General features: G+C 42.9%; 1 protein-coding gene across 11 annotated transcripts in view; it reads left to right on the top strand.

The window, feature by feature from the left end:
- Positions 1-19606, top strand: part of PAX2 (paired box 2) — an 83859-nt gene that overhangs the window by 19921 nt on the left and 44332 nt on the right. For all 11 annotated transcript variants that reach the window (XM_068139714.1, XM_068139713.1, XM_068139718.1 and 8 more), the window contains 2 exons: positions 14389-14474; positions 16506-16625. In XM_068139714.1, the coding sequence (XP_067995815.1) occupies positions 14389-14474; positions 16506-16625 (206 nt within the window). The remainder of the gene's footprint in view (positions 1-14388; positions 14475-16505; positions 16626-19606) is intronic.

The following is a 19606-nucleotide window of genomic DNA, read 5'->3' on the forward strand; positions in this document are numbered from 1 at the left end:
GAGTGGGAGAGGACAAATCAGGAGATAGGGGAAGCAACAAGGCTTGAGCTAATGCAAGGAGGAGTAAGGAGTTACTTGCTAGCAACCTCACTAAAAAAATATAAACTAAACTCACTGGATTGCTAAATCCCAGCCACATAGATGACCATACTGGGAGGGGTCACGGGTCTTTCCCTAGTTGGGTATTTTGGTGAGAGGGCACAGAGACCTCTCCCTGGAAGCTTTCTGGATCTTTCACAGCCTCTTTCATAGACTTTGTCTGATGTGGCTGCTGGTGGGCCAAATCCGGAGAGCTGAGGAAGCACAGAACATGCCCAATGCCAGGCACATTGCCTATGCAGAGCAAATACATCCACGCAGCAATGACATATAATCATCAGCTGACAAATTACTGAACTCTCTTGTTCATTTCCAAGGGACCAAATGTGGCTACACCTTTTTTTTAGGATATTAACACACTATATGCACACAAGTTGGAAGCCGTTGCACAAACCTAGGGGTTAATTGTGCTTTTTCAAATTTATCAACACATACATTTAGTGCTGAATGCTGCTGACATATGAGACACCTAGGCCAGGTCAGACATGAGAATGTTGCCAGGCAGTCAAGCACAGATCAGAAGCATCTGCTATCTGACATGGATGCCCTTCTAGGCGTTAATATAGAAAGTCACACAAGGAGACTCTTGCAAAGGCAAGTGTGCACTTCACTGTAGATGTATGTAGTCATTTATAGATGCCTTCACAGACTCAGTCAAATCTATCTGAAACTGCACAATATAGTCTTGCATATATTCATGAAGATGTTTATGATATGGAGACTTGTCTAAAGTCATAACTGAAGTCTTAGCAAAACTCCTGTGTGCACCAGAAGGTGAATACACATGTAAACACATTAACATAGCCTTAGAAATATGCTGACACACACAGAGAATTAGTCACAAGTAAGTGGCCACAGACCTTGAAGCACGCAGCTGAGAGCCAGCCAGATGTACCACCCTGTGTGTTACACGTGCGAGCAGTGTACCCTCGGCACACCCTGCTGGCAAGGATTGCTTGGAAGCTGAAGGGATATTCTTTTAGTGCATGTGAGCATCTTAAGGAATCACCTAGTGTAAACGATCCTGCCCCAGCCGAGACAGGGAAACAAGAGAAGGACACATTCACTTACAACACTGAAAAGAGGCCATTACCCAGTCAAACAACCCAATCCCTGACATCATTATTCAATACACAGGAGCCCTGAAATGCACACTAACTCAATCACAGAGACACACGATTACAAAATAATACTGATGGAATCAATGAGACAGACATGCGGTCATACAAAGCGCACCCACCCTGGTGTTAATACACAATAACAGCTGCCCAACAAGTGAATACAAAACAGCCATTCACCACCACAATGGCAAAACACGGGGCTGCATTCTCAAAGGAGACTTGAAAACTCTGGTGACAAAACCCACCCTTGCCAGAGGGGGCTTGAAGGAAAACTGAGTGCATGGGCAAAATCTGGCTGTTGTCAGCCTGGTGAGTAACAAATAGTAAAAGCCTCAGCAAGGAGCACTCTGAGCACATTCATGTCCTAGTGAGGCTGGCAGACCCACAGGGCACTCAAGGTCATACAGGGTTGCACGCACAACCATTGAAATAGACTGGTCCATTGAAGTAGCACCATTGCTCAATGACCAAAAATATTAACACAAGCAGGGGTGCATGCCATTCAAGATTCACCATAACACAATACAAGAAAGCAAAATCTATTGAATATCAGAAACACAACACATCCACACTGTGGACAGATGCAAATGCTGTTCCACAAAACCACAAAATTGCCTCAGACATGCCTCTGTAAAACAGCTCAGTCCTTTTCCCAAACCACAGCAGCACATCCAAATCTATCACAGCACTAGTCTCCTTCCTCTTCAGAGAGGAAAAAAGCAAAGTGCCCACATAAACCATGCCCATAAAGCCACCAATAAGGGACCTTCTGTGTGCCTTGTGGACTGTGCCAGAGCATGCTAACCCAAGCGCTTAACACGCGGCCTGAACGGCTGGCTTTTGCAAATCCTGCATGATCTTCCTGGGAGGGAGACAGGGAACCTGGACTGTCAGTCCTTTCCTTGGCGCAGCAGGCATCAACTCATCCCAGGCTGCACACACAAGAATGTGGCATTATTGAAAAAGCCAGCAAGGCTGGGGGAAGACTGCTGTTAGCTGTGTGTGCCTGTGCGCATTTTGTGTACAGGAATTCCCCTTCCTCTACCAAGTGCCACTCTTTGTAGCCATTAAAAAGCCCAGGTCCTCATGCTGGGTGTTCAGTGAGTATTGATTCAGTCTGCAAGCAATTTTAATATTTCTTCAGGGACTTTCCAGCAACAGCACAAGTCATTAATTCACCCTCCCAAATTGCTTATTCAATAGCAGGAACATGGCTCCTGAATAAAGTCCCAGAATTTATGTGACTCACATGAGTCAGGAGGTCAAACAACTGTTATGGAGCGAAGTTAAAAATCCAAATAAAATATTGACACTTTTTTGGGTAGTGGAAGGAGGGGGAAGGGCGAAGGGAAAGAAAAGGTATTTAAAATATGGTTTTGTTGCAGTGCCCCCAGGATAAAGAATGGAAAGAGATTGAAGACAAGTTGGAATTTGTAAAATCAATGGGATTTATTGCATATCCACTTGGCATTTAATAACTCCTTCCTTTCCACCTCCCTCTGCTGTGTATGTGCACAGGGGAGATAAACCATTCAACAAAACTACAAATAGAAAGCCACAAAGTACACAGATGGCCACCTAAATGCCGATACATACTGCTGGTGCATAGGCAAACATTACTATAAGACAGTGTCATAGCTTTAGAAGTACTCTTAGGACTTGGGATCTTGATTAAGCAAGACAGAGTCCATCACATACAGCATTACATATGCCTATGTAGTACCATATAATCTACATCCACAGCCTCTGTGAAAAAACAAAATAAAACAAAACAGCAAACAAAAGTGTGAAGAAAGGAGCCTGGTCAGGTGCAGAGCCCATCATCAGGGTGGGTGGATCAGGATCCAGGTTTCCTTTGCCAAGTTAGCATTTTCAGAGCTTAACGACGCAGTCTTATAGGGTAGGGAAAGAGAAGAAATGCTTCCACAGACACCACGCAAGCCCATCCATATGCAGATAGATGCACACATGGATACAAGTATGTACATGCTTTTACTGAACTCATTGCTATTCAGAAAGCACCACTGCCAGATTACACCCAGAAGTAGAAACATACATGCAGACTGACACACGTGCAATGATCATGCAAATGCACCAGCACATACTGACACAGCAGGGTAGCCTTGCACTGCTGTATAACCAAAAAGTTATGCAAACTGATGTGTTGCTGCAACCTAGATTTTACTTACAGTGACATCTTTTTAGCTAGCTGCACATAAATGGATGTCCACAAATGCTCAAATGCATTCTGCACAAGCATATTAATATACAGGACCATGTCTTTATTATATTACACTCGTAACTGGTTCAGTGAAACTATGCCAGTTTTCTACCAAGGATCTGAGACTGTAGTAGTCATCAGACAACATTTATTCATTAGCACTAACTTAATAAAATCAATCACATATATATAGCTTAACCATCTAATCAGACAGTACTTCATGGCTTGGGATATTTAAGTAGGCATTCTTTGTTTGTTTTTGTTTGTTTGTCTGGTTGACTTGTTAGGAAAGACTTAGGGCAGGCACTTTCTCTGAGTTGAGATGTTCCAAAATGCAAATTTTCAAGTGTGTTTTTACATTATAATAAAATTACTGTCTGACAGCATTTTCTTCCCAGGAGGTCAAATATACAGTGTCAGTTTAAAATTAAGCAAAGTAATGAACAGTTTTAAATTTCCATGGTGAAGCTTACAGAAAATTAGTATTTTTTTGCATTAAAAATACACTCCTGTGTAATTTCTAGGATTGTTTTGTTTACGATTGATTTTGCACCTGCTCTTTAAATCTGGCCAGAGAGAATCTTTGGGCCATCTTATGCTACCTCCTGTCATCTTAGATTACAATATATTAAAGGAAAAAATGTAAAGGTACTATATTTTTTTCAAATACCACTCCCTGTGTTCTTCTGTAGTCCTCAGCCTATGAATCCTGATTTCATCTGATCTCGTTCTGTCGAAATTAGATCAAAAAATTAAATAGATGCTCATTTACAGCTGGAGGTACTGTGATCCATTAGGTGAATAGGTACTTAAGGGAACCATTTTGGAATAATGGAACTAGACAAAATCACTAAAGGTCTCTAGAATATTGTGATTTTCACGAAGAATATCTTGTAATTTGCAATAGAGTATTCCACTGCAGAAGCTTAAACTGTACAATTTGAATAATTAAATATTTGTAACTCAGGTCTTCAGACAGTGTTGCACTTATATGTTTACCCCTGTTAGTGCCTGGCTCCATGTGTCAAGTTCTGGACAAATCAGTCTTAGAGCTATTACTAAAGCTCACAGGGAGAAAAGTTGCCAGCATGGGGATGTAAGGATGATGAAACACTTGTGTGTGTGGGAGGATCATGTAAACTCCTGCTCCTGGGAGGCTGTTTGTCAATTTGGAGTTGTTGAAGGAGTCTCAGCTGAGATGGTTTCATTGGAAGGGGATAGGCAACAGGCTAGTCTACACAGAGGCAAGTAATAAAATAAATCTGAATTAACTTTCAAATGCATAGGTTAAAAGCATTAAAATATTTTTCAGATGCTCATTCAAAATCTGAGTGTCCTAAATTGAATTTGGTTTACTTCATTTCCAAAGTGAATCAAACTAAACTGAATTAAAGATGCTGTAATTCTAAACTAGGGAGTCAGAGGTGTAATATAGTTTAACTAGACTACTTCAATTTCACACATTCAGCTAATTGAAAATTAGTTATCTTGCACAGCCATAGCAGGTAAAACTCAAAGACTATAAATGCCTATGGACAGGGACTGTGCTCATACAAGGGCCAGGAAAAGGAGAGCCAAAAGTCCAGTGTACTCTATCAGCCATCACAGTTGCAACAGAAAAGGTTAGAATTAATAGGTAGCTGAATGCTCACAGCAAGCTGCAGCTCTGCAGTTAATCGGGTGGATATCAGATATGCAGTTTAGAAACAGAGCAGATCTGCACTCACAAACTTGCACAGCTATGCAACTGTACACACAGGTATGGGCCTTGTAATACAGCAAGGTTCCACATTAATTATGTATCAGTATTCAGATATGTTAGCTATTAAACCATGAATATTATAGCCTTGTTACAGATGAGTTATAGGTGGTTAGTGACTTACTATTTGTAATAACTGTGCGTTATTACACAAAAACACCCATATAGCTAGCTGGTGATGGTTACAAGCACAGATCTGAACAGCCTATTTGCCCATTAAACTCTGTTAAAAACTGTAATGGTTGAATAAATGTTTATTAATTCTTTCATGGGTCTGAATATATAATATGTGACCCAAATGTCTAACTCTACATAGCTACAGTTACAAATGCAGACCTATAGGGCAAATAAAAACGAGCATGCACATTGTGTGACAAATTAAAACATACAAGAGTCAAATACTACTGCATCTGAGAAGACAGCATAAACACATAAACACACCCCTCCTATTTTCTAAACACTAGTGCTGATAGTGACTTACATGAGACAAGCAGACTGGCTACAAATGTGTCTGCTAATTACCAAAAGATGGCTTTGTTCTATAAATACAAAAACTAGACTATCTTCTGTGCAGATGGACACCAACTTTATGCTGGGAGCCTATCTAGCACCTGCATACTGAAGTGCTCACCCATGCCTGACTGCTTTGGGTGGCACGATAAAGCCAGAAATAAATAATACCATGAGAAGTGAGGACTAGAACAGGAAGCAAAAGATCCTGGTTCTCTGGAAATTTTCAGCTTTTCAATGTGGTCTTGAATCAGAACTTTAATAAGGTTCTACAGCTACATATCAGTAGTTAGAATCTGCTGTTTCAATACTATCAAAATATAATATTCTATTTATTTTATTAATGTATTGTCTCTCATTCACCCTAAAAAGGTCATTTTAAAGTTTGTTGGTTTGGTTTTTTTCTTTCCTCTTTTCCCCATTCAGTTATGGTTTAAATTCTTCTCAAAATTTAATTTATATACTTAAAACTCAAGGTAAAAATAACATTGAATCTAACCTGACATATTTCCAGCAGTGGTTTGGTTTTGATTTTGGTTCAGGGCAAACACCTTCTACTAGTAAGGGGTCCACCATGAAATTTTCACTAGTTCTGACAAATGTTAACGGACACACACACAGACACCTCTGTACACTTACCCAACACATGCAAACATGCACTGCCATTGATCACTCTACAGAGTACAGTGCTGCCAAGCCCAGAAGTTAAAAAGCTCTGAGTCAATACCCTCCAAAACAAGACTGGCAGAAAATTCACAAGGATGTAAATAAGAATGTATTGGTTTTCGTTCCTTTTGCCTCCAGTTCTGGCCCTTTGGGAGGCAGCCAAGTCCCACTTCCACCTGGTTTTTGCAGCCATGAAAGCCAGAAATACCTTGGTATTAAATGAAAGCTGAAATAATTGCTTATCTTCAAGATCTGAGGTTTTACACAAATACCAGATATGGCATAGCTTGCAAGAGAGTTGAGAATGTTATCTACGTTTAGCCAGTTCTTCCCAGTTCAAGACTCCTTTCCTTGTACACACATGTCTTCAGTTAATCAAACTGAATGTCCACAAGGAATTCAGCACAGACTCCTGAATTTTAATAACTGGAAATGGGCTCAAAGCAAAGCTTTCAATTAAAAGTTTCCATGCTTCAGATTAAGATATTTAACCTTGGCAAGCCTATGTGTTTCTGTAGGTCTTCTTAACTCACCTGCTGGCGCAGCCGCTGTTCTGTCAGCTTCAGCCCGTGCTGTGTAGCAGTCAGCAGTGTGTTGGCAGCTCATGGAGCTGTGCCCTCCTCCAGCTCCATTCTGCTGCAGCAGTGCTGCTAGCAGGACCCAAGCCAGCCAGCCTGTAGATAACAGAAGATGTTGCTTTGAACTGCAGTTATTGCAGTGTAGATGTACTCTTAGAAGATGATTAATTCCTACAAGCATTTGCATGGCAGGAATCTTGTGCTAGTGAAGGGGACCTAGCTCCCAGCAATGCTTCTCTGCTGCTGTCTTCCTGTGCCTTGTCAGTTTTGAAGTTTTTGGTCTTTTGTGGCAGATTATGAGTTCATTGGGGGTGAATGATGGGATGGATGCTTTCATGGGTGCTGTGGGCTGAATATCTGCCCCATGCTTTCCTACAATAACAGAATTTTGACTTGATGCAGGTGGTTCCTTGCAGGCCTGTGTTTGTCCAAGATCAGTAGAACTCTTTCTGTCCATTAAGATTTCCTGAATTCACTTTAAACCTAGGCTGTCAAACATCTATGCCCAGGATCAAGTTTGCTTCCAATATTTTGTAAACTGTATGACATCTTCTAGATGTTTGGATTTTAATGAATTTCTGCTTTCCTGACTGTGAAGAAAGCCTTCCAAATGAGAACTGGGTGTAATAAAAGTAGAAACACCTGCCTGAGGACATTTCTATGCTGCAGTGACTGCTTGACTACGGCTCATGTAGATATACTTTAGCCAGCTGTAAGCCAGTAGGCCCAGGTCCTAGTGGCTCTTCTAGCCACAGCGTTGCACAACACAGGAGCTCTTCAAGCACACCTTTTGTTTTCCAGGTGGATTTTGCACCTTAACACAAATCCACTTGCATCAATGTAAAAATGTTTCTTAAAGTCTAAACCAGCAATTTATTCTGGAAGGCCAGACTAGGCAGCCTATAGGTATAGTGCTGACCACTGTCAACCCCATCAGTACCAGTGGCATGAAGTTGTGTGTAACTGCCCAGCAAAATGAGCTGCCAGGCCAGCTGCCTGGCAAATCTCCCCCTCTTCAAATGGCAGGCAGCATCATCTTTCTTTCCTTCCACCCCTCTTCCTTATGCTTGGACTTGCACCTTGTAGCACAGCAGAACTGGAATGGGTACAGATCTGCTAGAAGCTGAACGCTAATGCTCTGCTCAAATTAAATGAAATAAAACCATATGGTGTCATCATGGGTCACTGATTTAAAACAACAAAAAAATCCTAGCTCCTCTCTAAGCCCTTCAGATAGTAAAACTGCTGCTGTGAATTTTGCCTCTCCTCAGAGTGCAGCCAAGAAATGCAGTGAGAGAACAGAGCAGGATTGGGCTTTCTCTTGTGTTTGGAGTGAGCAGGCTACCCTGCAACAAAGTGGAACTTTTTCCCTGTATCTTCAGGCATGATGTCAGTGTAGCTCTAGTGAAGTTGATGGACCTACACAGATTAACAGCAGATAAGGAGTGAAATCTTCTCAGGAAGGGCTCAGATTGTTTTGAAGTATTTGTAAGTTCCCCATTTTTGACCTCTCATTTGGAAGCTTCTGGAAAATAGGTAATCATTCTTCATTCACCTTATATAACTAGTAATTGATCTAGTCAGTCTAATTAATCTGTTGCATTTGTGCTTATATACTAATGCAGTGTACATAGTCATCTTTCTCTCTCCCTTTCCAAAAGTTAAGGAGAAGGAAATGCACTTTTTGTGTCAGAAGAGGGTTTGGATGTGTGAATATTTCTGGTGGCCCCTGAATATGGCAGAGTTTGGAGGCATTCTGCTGTCTTGGCAGGGAGTGCCAGCGCCTCAGGCCAGCTAGCAAGGAAGCTGAGTCTGCTGCTCCTGCCAATGTCAGCTGTTGTTCTGAGAGTTGCAAGTGTTGAATTAGATTGAGAACAGTAGGAGAATCTACTGCCTTCCTCCCTCCCCCCCCCCCCCATCCTAATGGAAATTATCTTGTGGCTTTTGAGGAGGGGGCAACTGCAGCTCTGATCTTCCTAACTGCATCTGCTTCAAATTCAAACCCACTCACCAAAGCCAGTATTGCTGAAATACAGCTCCTGTTGCCTTTCCTACCTCCCTTCTCTTCACGTACAGCCACTGTCAGCAGGGTACATGTCATTTCTGCTTCAAGCAGGGGAACAAAGCCAATACTGTGCTACAGCTCGCTGAAGCACTTACTTGGCCCCTGTTATTAGAGAGTCTGAGCCCTTCACTCCTCCTTTCAGCTGTCCTCACTGTGCCCCAGGTGGCACGGCAATGCTCCTATCTTCACACTTCAGGCAGGAAACAGAGCACAGAGAGAAGTGCCATTTGTCCAAAGTCTTGATGAGAGGTCCATGACAGAGCAAGGAACTGAAGCCCTTTCCCTAAGTCGGATTAGGCTCTAAGTAGCAGACTTTCTATTTCCTTACCTTCACTCTCCAAGTCCCTTGGTTATTCTTCCTCACCATGCTATGAAACTTGCTTTCTATTTTGAACTTTGTGCAAACGAGACTTGGTTTTTTTTCCGTTTTTCTTTTGCTCAGCTGTGAATTGAACTGTATCTTGACCCATGCACAGAAACATAACACTCTCTCCTATTTGAACCAAAGCCATGTGCAGAGCTCACTATGCCTGTGCAGCACTGATCTGCAGGTGGGATATTGTTGGCTCCATGGGGGCTATCACCAAGTAGCCTCTTCCCACCCCACGTTCTCCCTGTTTTCCTCTGGCATTCTTTGATAGAAGTGTTGCTGGGATGGTCATGAGCCCGCTTGTGGGAAGCAGTCTGATGCAGAGAAGGCAACACTGTCTCGCTTAGCTCTGCACCAAGTCCCCTGCAGGCTGGCTTGTCCCTACCGCCGGCACAGCCTGTGGCTCAGCATTGCAGCCCGGCACTAATTAAGCAGCGCGGCACAGCAGGGTGTGTGTTCCTTGGCCATCACAGCCTCCCTTGGACACACTGCAGAGAAAAGGCTGAAGTTTCACAATGTTAGCCTTCCAAGAACCGCTTTAATTGCCCAGTAATGCACACCCTGGGGTCTTGTAATGTGCTTCTAATATGGAGCATTTAAAATATGAATGCTCCAAAACAATTACAAGGACTTTGGTGCTCTGCTGAGTGTGTCCTTCCACTCTGAAAAATAATCCACGACAAAGGAATATTATCAAAGTGAGGATATCAGGGCTTTCTGAAATCTGTCGGGGTGTCTTTGGGGCAGCAGGACACATCACTTTTCCACTTAGTGCAACTTCACACTGTTCTTCCAGGATGAAAAGAATTGCTAGACTGGGACTTCAGATGATTCAGACCTTCCTCATCTCCCTCTGATCAGCCCTAGTATGATATGTATTTTTTTTTTTTCTTTTAATTTGAGATACTGTCTAAAGACTTTGCCAGCAATAATAAGAGAGGAGAAACCACACAATATGTCAGGCAGTAAGAGAGTTTGAATAGAAATGTCAGAGGAGTGAGGGATGATTCTTGTGTCTGTCAATCTTTTAGCAAATAATTTCTGGACAAGTTTAGAAGTGAATTTTTACTTGTATATTTACAAGGACTGAAAGCAAGTTCTGCTCCTCAGAAAGAACTTCGGCTCAGCTAATTTTAACTCCTAATATTTCTTTCTACGATCTTAGCCAAATTTGATTAGAGCTTGTTATAACTGTAAACTAGGAGAAGGGATTTTTGTCTGTCCATCTGTACTCAGAATCAGCAAATGGAGTTGCATTAAAACTGCTGAAAATAACAAAACAGAACTCAAACATTGGGAAATCATGATCTAATGCTGAACGTTTAAGAAAATCAAAGGCATTTGGAAACAGACAGTTGGTTTCAGCTGGAGCTATATGCAGTATTAACTCTAAAAGAGTTACTATAAGCCAACTATGGCAACTCATGAATTCCAGAAATGGATGTATAATTCACAGTGTGATACTATGCACTGTAATGACATTATATGCCATCACTTAAGATAATATCACATATTAAATTCAGATTGTGAAATGAGGTTCAGTTGCTTTACTGCAATCAAAGATCTATAAATGTCCTGTTGCTGAAACTTCAGAAGGTTACGGATTAAATCTTTTGTATATTCTCCAAAACTCAAAGTAGGCAACTTGTACAAAAAAACTCTTTCCACTTGAAAATGAAAATTGGGAATTTAGAGTAAGTAGCAGTTTATGTCCCTGATTAAACACAAATGCTGTTATTGGAATCAGTGACTATGATGGAATTAGAGCAAGGACGAGTTTAGTCCAAAGTGACAATTTTTTTTTGGAGGAAAGAAAGATATCCAAAAATAACAACATTCACTTCAAGAAATCATCACTGCTTGACTGGCGTGCCTGGACCTGTGTCCCTTCTGCATTTGGGAAGGGCTCAGGAATTTTTTGCAAAAAGGCTTGTCTTTCTCCAGTGTCTAGAGGCAAGAACAAGCCATCAAAGGCCGCAAGAGGTGATCAAGGTTTTGTTCCTTCTCACAAAGCAGTAATCCAGAAATCCTAGCTCTGAGGCAGCAGAGATGGTATATTGCGTATTTCAGTCTGTGGTAAGAGTGAGAAGCTTTCAGCAGTCCCAAAGTTTAAAGACAGTATTATCATTCTGCATCTGTTGCTACGGGACTAGGTCAGCTCTGTTCATCTTTCATCTGCTATTTCATTAAGTGGTCTCATGTAGGACAGACTCACTCAAAGCCTCTGAAAGCAGCAGCCGTGATGCCTGGCTATCCTGCTGTTTATCACTGTCCCTAAAGGAATCGACCCGGGGGGGGGCTTGCCGTATTCTGTACTGAGCGTTAGGGTGCTGAAGTTTCTCCTCTTACAACACTAGAATTCAGTTGTGACTGTATGGCAAAGGAGCACTGCTGGGGAAAGCCTCTTCATGACTTACCACTTCTTTAAGCCATTGAAAATAACTTCTATATTTGCTGAGAATTATTTGACCCAAGCCACTGGGAGGTTGCACAACTGAAACTGCTCCCTTTTGCTCGCCATTTGCAGGAATTTTCTCTTGTCATAAACCCAGTTTCATTCTTAAGGGGGGTAACGTTTTTGGACAGAGCCTTTCACCTCAGGGTCACTAGATGAAATCTGGCCCTGGTTGGTAGTGACCGAAAATCATTATCAGCTGACAGCTACTTGGTGGAATGAGCTGGTAAGTCTCATTCCAGTTCCTAATGGACACATCTCAGGAAACATAGCCACAACTGGCACTAACTGGCATTCTCAACCCATGGACCACATACTGAATGGTGAAGAAAACGGAACCTTCCTCTTCAGCCCCTTGCCTGAATTTTTGAAGCATTATGGACAGGCATTTTATACCACCATCATTTCCAGGCTGTTTTTACTCTAAATGGCTTTTGGAAACTTTGCAATTTTCATGCAGCATGATTCAGCACAGCCTGATCAGCCATATCAGTGTAATTAAGATCATCTTATGGTTCCCCTCAGTAGAAGCTGAGCCGTCTGATGCTATGTCCCAGTATGAATGTCAAATCTGATGTCATATCTCAGCATGAATGGAACTGTCTGATGTCATCTCAGTGCTAACAGGGTATTTTATAATATGGCATCTAAGGCTTCAGGGGAAATCTTCTAATCCATTCACTATGCTACACTACAATAGAATATAACACAGTATAATGTGCAGGTTATCTTTGACACCTTCAGGCAGATTTTGGATAGACGGATGGATGGATAGATACATTTATACAAAGTATACATACATTATATCACTCTATTGATTTTTAAAAAGTTCCAGGTCTGCCTGGCTATAATGAGATTTTTGAACTTCGTGTTGCGATCAATGAGGGGAATATTATTGGCCTGGAGAATTGATATACCTGCTCTCTGTGGCTTGTTCTGCTCCTGGACTGCCCCTGCCCCCAAGGTGTACGATTCCATCAGACACTTAACCTCTTTTACAGTGTCATCAGGCTAAAAGGAATCTAATAGTGACACGGGACTTGTGCTCAGCACTCTGGCACTATTGCTTTCCTGTCACAAATAATTTATAGCTTTCTATTTCCATCCCTTTGCCTGCACCCCATCCCCTCTTTCTGTTTCTCTAGGTTGGGGGAAATCAATAAACTCACACAACCAGAGTGGCACTTCAGGGGGTTTTAGGGGGAATGTGAGAGAAGAGAAAAGAAAAAAAACAAAGCCAAATGACCAGAAAAGAAGAAAAAAGTTGTATTATTTGCCCTAGCACAAACTTCTCAGATCAGTTCTTCAGCTAGTGTGAATCAGCATGACCTCAGAACCTGGCACTGAGGTTCTCAGACACCTGAACAGATCCTCAGCAGATATAGATTTTGGCCCCCAGTACCACTGACATATATGGGGTGAGGATCTGGATCTCTATCCCCAGCTAGAACCTTCACAGTCCCTGTCTCCAGCTACATCCCAGTCAGCCTCTCCACTACTCACTCCAGCTACTGTCCAGACTTCATATGTGTGTATAGAAGTTTCCCAATGTGCTGAGGCAATATGCTCTGAAATACCTTTCTTTTCCTAAGAAGCTTTCACTCTCAGGACTTGTGCTTTTTCACAAACACCCTCTCAATATCTCTGCCTATCTCTATCCATGCCATACCACCCACTGGCCACACATTTGCTCTTTGAAGTTTTGCCTGCTTACTTTTTGAACAAATCTCCAAGGGAAGCTCTCATGTGGGCAGGGAAAATACACTATTTGCTTTCACTTTCTGGAGAGAATTTTCAGGAGAAGTTAAAACTAATACAATGCAGGGCTGAGAGTTCTAGAAACTCAGGTTGAAGAGCATTTGCAGCCTTCATTCTAATTAGAGAGGCTTGTCTTAGCCTCAGAAAAGAATTTGCTCTCTCACAGTTCCTCTGAGTTCTTTGGTGAAACAGCTGTACCCAAGCCACAAACACCCAGCATTCACCAGTACTGGCAAGGGACCTTGCCAGTCATGTACTACTAGGTGCTAGTGATTTCTTATCACCACTGATTTCTTATCATTCAGCTGGATTTCTGCTCCCATCTTCTCATTTATGAAGATCAAAAGCTTTGGGAAAGCTTCCATCAGTTCAAAGCATTAAGTGCTATGCCAGAAAGGTATTTTTTAGCTACACAACAGAATTAAATCTACACTATTTGTACAGCTCTGTTAGCTGCAAAGACTGCCTCGTGATCGTGCTGGCAGAGCAGATCATAAATACTAATGCAGTTGCTAACAGACAGGAGATCCTAGCTTGTTCATTGAGCACCACAGTTATGCAGCAAATACCCAAATTTGGGGAAAAGATGACAGAGCAGAGCAAGGACAGCTCTCTGGGAACTGGACCATTAAAGCAGCAGAATTAGGACTACAAGAAGGCAAATGAAGCCACTTCACTGCATCTAGAGCTCAGATCAGGCCTTCAGGTTCTGATAGCTAGGACTGTGGGTATGTAAATGCACAGAGAAGGTGCACTAAGTTCTGAACATGTTTTGTTCTTTTCCAGGATCATCAGAACCAAAGTTCAGCAACCTTTTCACCCAACACCAGATGGGAGTGGGACAGGTGTGACTGCACCAGGACATACTATCGGTAAGAAGACTGGCATGACACAACAAGTAGAAATTAAAATGAAGCCCAGTTGAAGGAACAAATTCTGACAAGTAGATGCCAAGCAGAGCAAAATGGAGGAGGGAGTGGGGGAAAAGAAACCTCAGTGGTTTCTATTCTTTGTTTCTCTTACTGTACTGAAGGGAAGGGAATCATGGCAGAGAAACCAGCCCAAGATAGGGGCTTGCCTGAAGTGATTCTGCCTTAACATCCATTTCACGTTCATGCTCTCTGCTTTGTCTCCCTAGAGAGAAGTATTTACCACTATCTTGTCTAAGCACCACCTTCACCGTTTGTCTCCTTACTTTGACTCCATTTTCCCCTCTCTCTCCCACTTTATTTTCTCTCCCTTTGCTGGAACTGGTCCATTTCGTAGAGTTAGTGATACACAGACATGGCTAAGATATTCCTGATGCTTCGCAATCAAGTTTGTCATTATCCTGGCTCTGCAGTCAGGTATCTTAAGGGTGTATTTCACTGAGAAAACGCATTATCTGATGGGGGAGATGGGTTCATCGAGGTGAGCAGAAGGTGGAGTCTATAATAAAGTGACCAAATGTCTCTTAGTCTGAACCAAACCAAACTGAGCCACAGAAGAACCAAACTGTGTCTAAAGGTACTGTGCTAGATGTGTGATGAGATACTTTTCACTTTGTGGGCTCTGTGGTGCATATGTCTGTTGTTGCTAGCATAGCTTTATCAAGAACAGGAAAAACCATACAGTACTCTGGGATACTGTGAAATATATTTGTGGCTCTTAGATACTGTTGCTTACTGAAAATCAACTGCTATACAAAGATTTACTGGAAAGTGCTGGTCTACATGGGACAGAGCTGGCAGATATAATCCTGCATATGAATTGTGTTCAGGAGAACAATGGAATTAATGGGCCAGAATGGAAGAGCATTTCTGGATGCTTTTTTTAATCTGAACTTGCTCACTGAACTGGGAATCACTGACCACAACAGATGGAGTTGGCAGATATTATTCCTTTGTGGAAAAGTAGTGCAACATCTAGGGAATGCATTGTCTGAACTGGGACAGTGGTTGTGAGTGTTGCTACTGGAGTCTCTCATTGCTCTGCAATCTACTGAAAAGTGTGGATCTACAAGATGGTGTTGACAGGTTCTGCTCCATCCTCGAAGGCTTGTATTGGAGGTATTGATTGCTTTAGTTCAGTGCTTCATGAGCTGAATGATAGGTAGTGGTCTATAAGAGAATTGGGATATTCTCTCCATTATTGGGACACACTGGGACATAATGGGCCTGCCTACTAGATGCATAGTTCTACTTGTTTTATACCATAAACCCCCAATTACCATTACATTCTAATGTGGATGACTTCTCATTTCTGATATATTGGGAAATCATGCAGACACAGAAGGCATCTGCCTGTTGACACTGGTCAGGGCAAAAGGGAGACACTAGATTCTTACTAATTTAGGTTGGAGGATGTATCCCCAACTCACTATTTGTTCTACTAGGGAACTGAATGTATTGGCCCAGTGTTGAAGTGGTTGTAACCTACGGTAAGGAGGCAGTTTTTCAATGAGTGTTTTGAGTGGGCATGTGAGAGGCTGATCTGGCTAAGACAGAACATGTGCACTCCTGGTCAAAAAGTGCTGACAGGAAATGATCTGGCAAAATATGGATGGACTGGGAAGGCACTCAAGAATAAGGCCTGTGCACTAAGTTACCATGGCGTGTATTAGGAAGCCTGCTCAGAGCTAGGATATAACAATAAGGCTTAGCTTCCTGATAGAATACACTTGCTTGTATTGATGGCTCTGTACTGGAAGGCTATGGAGCTATGGTAGGAAGACACTGGCAAAGTTGGGATGCAACAACCCTAGCAGTAGAGCAAATAGGAGTCCTTCAGTGTGAGGGACTGGGAGTCTGCTTAATGCCCAGGCTTTCCTATGAGAAAAGTGGCATATGTAGCTTACAGCTGGGGGCACCCTGAATGCTGTGCTGCTCTCCTCATGGCCCTTTTTCCCTTTTCCTTTTGTCCAGTGCCCAGCACAGCATCCCCTCCCGTCTCCAGTGCCTCCAATGATCCAGTGGGCTCTTACTCCATTAACGGGATCCTGGGGATTCCTCGGTCGAATGGCGAGAAGAGGAAACGTGATGAAGGTAGGGGGAGGGGAGAAGCTCATCCTCCCTTTTATATTCTTTGTCCCCATGTACAGGCTCCAATTTCAGGCCAAGGTTTGCAGCTGCTCCAGGGGCTAGATCAGTTTTAGCAACAGAGACCAGTTCCCTGCCACTGCCCTGCTGGCTTGGAATGCTCTTCTTCCAAGGCCCTTTCATGACAGGCTGCATCTCCAGACATCTGCTCAGCAGGCAGAGAGCCGTCTCCATTGCTGGAGCTGATCCCAAGTTCATTCACTGCTGGAAATGGCTGGAACTGAACTCCCCAGGTGCCAGCAGGTGCCCAGACTTTGAACTGTGGGTAAACGTGGTTTCCCCAACTCATTCATTTTCAAACAAAATGGCATCTCAGAGAAGCACCAGTAATGTGGGACTTACCTTTCATTCCCCTTGCAAACAAGTTCCTGCCCTGTGATGTGCCATGAGCTACATTAGTTGGTGATCATAGGGCCCAGTTTTCAATGGGTAGAATTCTACAGCAGAAATGACACACTTACAACAGTCTGAAAGATGAAAAGGAGGTCTGAGTACTGTAGCCTTATGGTTGTTATCTAAGCCTTTTGCTCAGGTTCAAAGAGATTAGGATTAAGCTATCACCTTTTCCTTCCTATCTGATGGGAAGGACTTGGGGCACAGTGAATCCTGAAATGAGCAAAAGCTGGAGTCTCAGATCTAGACAGACTGTGTCAAGATGGGTAGGTAAGGTCTTGTTGCTCTTGCAGTGGCTTTTAATTTTTTTTTTCTTAAATCTTGCTTTTTAAATGTGATGCATTAAAAAATTGAGGGCCAGGAGGTGAATTTTTATTCTAAAAGTAGTGCCTGACCAGTTTGTTTGGTACAGTCAGTATGTTGTTTTCTACTGTTGCCTATTGCATGAGGGGACTTCGTAGCGGTATAGGTGGCTTAGTGTGTACTGTAACTGTAAGGCTGTGTGGTGCAAGAGAACATGAGGTTTCTTAGTGATACATGGTGAGAAGAGAAAGCTATCCTGAAAGAGATGCTGCATTTTGGGGGTTTGCTAGTGATTTTTTCAGCATCGGTTCTGGTGAGGTTCACATCTGTAAGTTTTGCATCCAAATACACAGAATAATCCCAAGGAAAAAAGGCAGTCATTATGATCCCTTTCTCCCTAATACAAAAATAAAACTAGAGGCAAGGACCCAATCCAGCTCCTAACTGATGCCACTGGAAATTGGATCAGACCCCAGAGGAAGATCCATTTCCCAGCTAGATGGCAGTAGGGCCCAGCTAAGAGAAAAGTGTAGCAATGGAAGGGCTGAGCCAATGCCTCAAAGTCAAAAAATGTCAGGAATGAGAGACTGCAAACACTGCAAACTCCTCCAGCATTTCCCATTGTTACATAATCTGGAAATAGTAATATTTTAAATCACGTGACAAGTTTCTCTAGTGGTCATGATGGTTTCTCTAATGTTCTTGGAAATTACCTGGGTGTTTTGTGAACCCCTGTTCTCATACAGTCCAGCATGGTGATCACCAGCTCTCAATATGGTGCCTCCATATCTCGTTTTGAAATGACAAGGTTCAGTCTGGCTTTAGCAGCTATTCTTTCAAATACCTGAAACAATCATCCCACTTTAGATGCAGCCACCCAGTCACTTCCAGCCTCAGAACCTGAGCTTTTTTTGAGCAGTACCATTAAACACAGAAACAATGAAGCAGTCATCTAAGATTGTGATACTTCACAATAATGTATTGGCAGTAAGAACAACTCTCTGTGTCCATCCTTAATTCATCCCAGATTTGATTTATGAAGGGCAAGCAACACTTGGAACATCCCTGGTGTTGGCCAAGAGCCTACATACTCCACTAGGAATACAAAAGGTACCAGACAGTCTGGGAAAAGTTGCTTGTTTTTAGCTCTCAGAGTTTTAGGTGGCAGTTGCATGACAGCCACAACTGCCTTGGAGAACAACTTTAATCTTACCATCCCACATATCCACTGCAGGGAGATGCCATGCTCCTGTCCCAGAAAAAACTTCCATGGCACCACCTGCCAGCTGGTGAACACCCATAGCCAAGAGTTATCTGGGCTCACACTGGCCTTAAGAAATGCTGGAAGACATCATCACTTTTCAGGGCTGTGTCCTAAGACTAGAAGAGTCCAAGGGGAGGTTTTGCACTGCCAGTGACTTGCACTGATTCCTGGGCTATCTCCCCCATAGCTCTAAGGGTTTTGATTGTTCCTAGCTGAGATAGGGAAAGCCTGGCAAGAAATTCAGTGCAGGTATTTCTTTCGTGCTCATGTTGGATGCATACACCCTCTCAGTCAGTATTTCCCAGAGCTTCTAAGCACTGTTTTGTTGCAGCTTCTTAATTGCAGGGTTTATTCTTGCGTTGAAAAGCCCTCATGGGCTCCCAGAGCACATCTACTTTCCCAGCATTTTGGGAGTGGCTCTTCCCTAAAGGAGGCAGAAGCAGCAGCACTGCTCTCTCTTTCTTTCTGCTCTGTTGGACCATCTCAGCTGCAAGGATTCCTCTGTGAGGAATGCAGTTCAGGAGGAAGAAGGAAGTACCAAGCTGCTTCTGAATCCTGAGTTCTGAAAACCTTGTTAGCAACCTCTGTGATGACTGGGGGAAACAGTGGTAGAAAGACAGAGGAGCCTCTATCTGCACACACCCCCTCCCCCAGGTCCTCCTGGCTGCAGCTGGTGCCTACATTAGGCAGTAGCACAGATGATTAAGAAGAGGAGAGATAATTATGTGTCAAGATGATGTAGCAGAACTCCCGAGTTGGACAGAAGGAGCCAGACGGATGCATGAGGTGGGCTCAGCGATGGACAGTGACAGCCAGGTGTGTCCCTCACAGGGAGTTAGAGGGAATAGAGGAAATCTCAACCTATAAACTGCAAGGGTGGCCTGGGAGGACTATGGCATTGAGAGAGCGCTAGCAGGAAAGTAGCTCTGGTTAACTACTAGCCACAACAAGGAACTATCAGATCACG

This window comes from Melanerpes formicivorus, unplaced genomic scaffold (assembly GCF_026170545.1).
Source record: "Melanerpes formicivorus ecotype bairdi unplaced genomic scaffold, bMelFor1.0.p_v2 SCAF_6, whole genome shotgun sequence".
Lineage (NCBI taxonomy): Eukaryota > Metazoa > Chordata > Aves > Piciformes > Picidae > Melanerpes > Melanerpes formicivorus.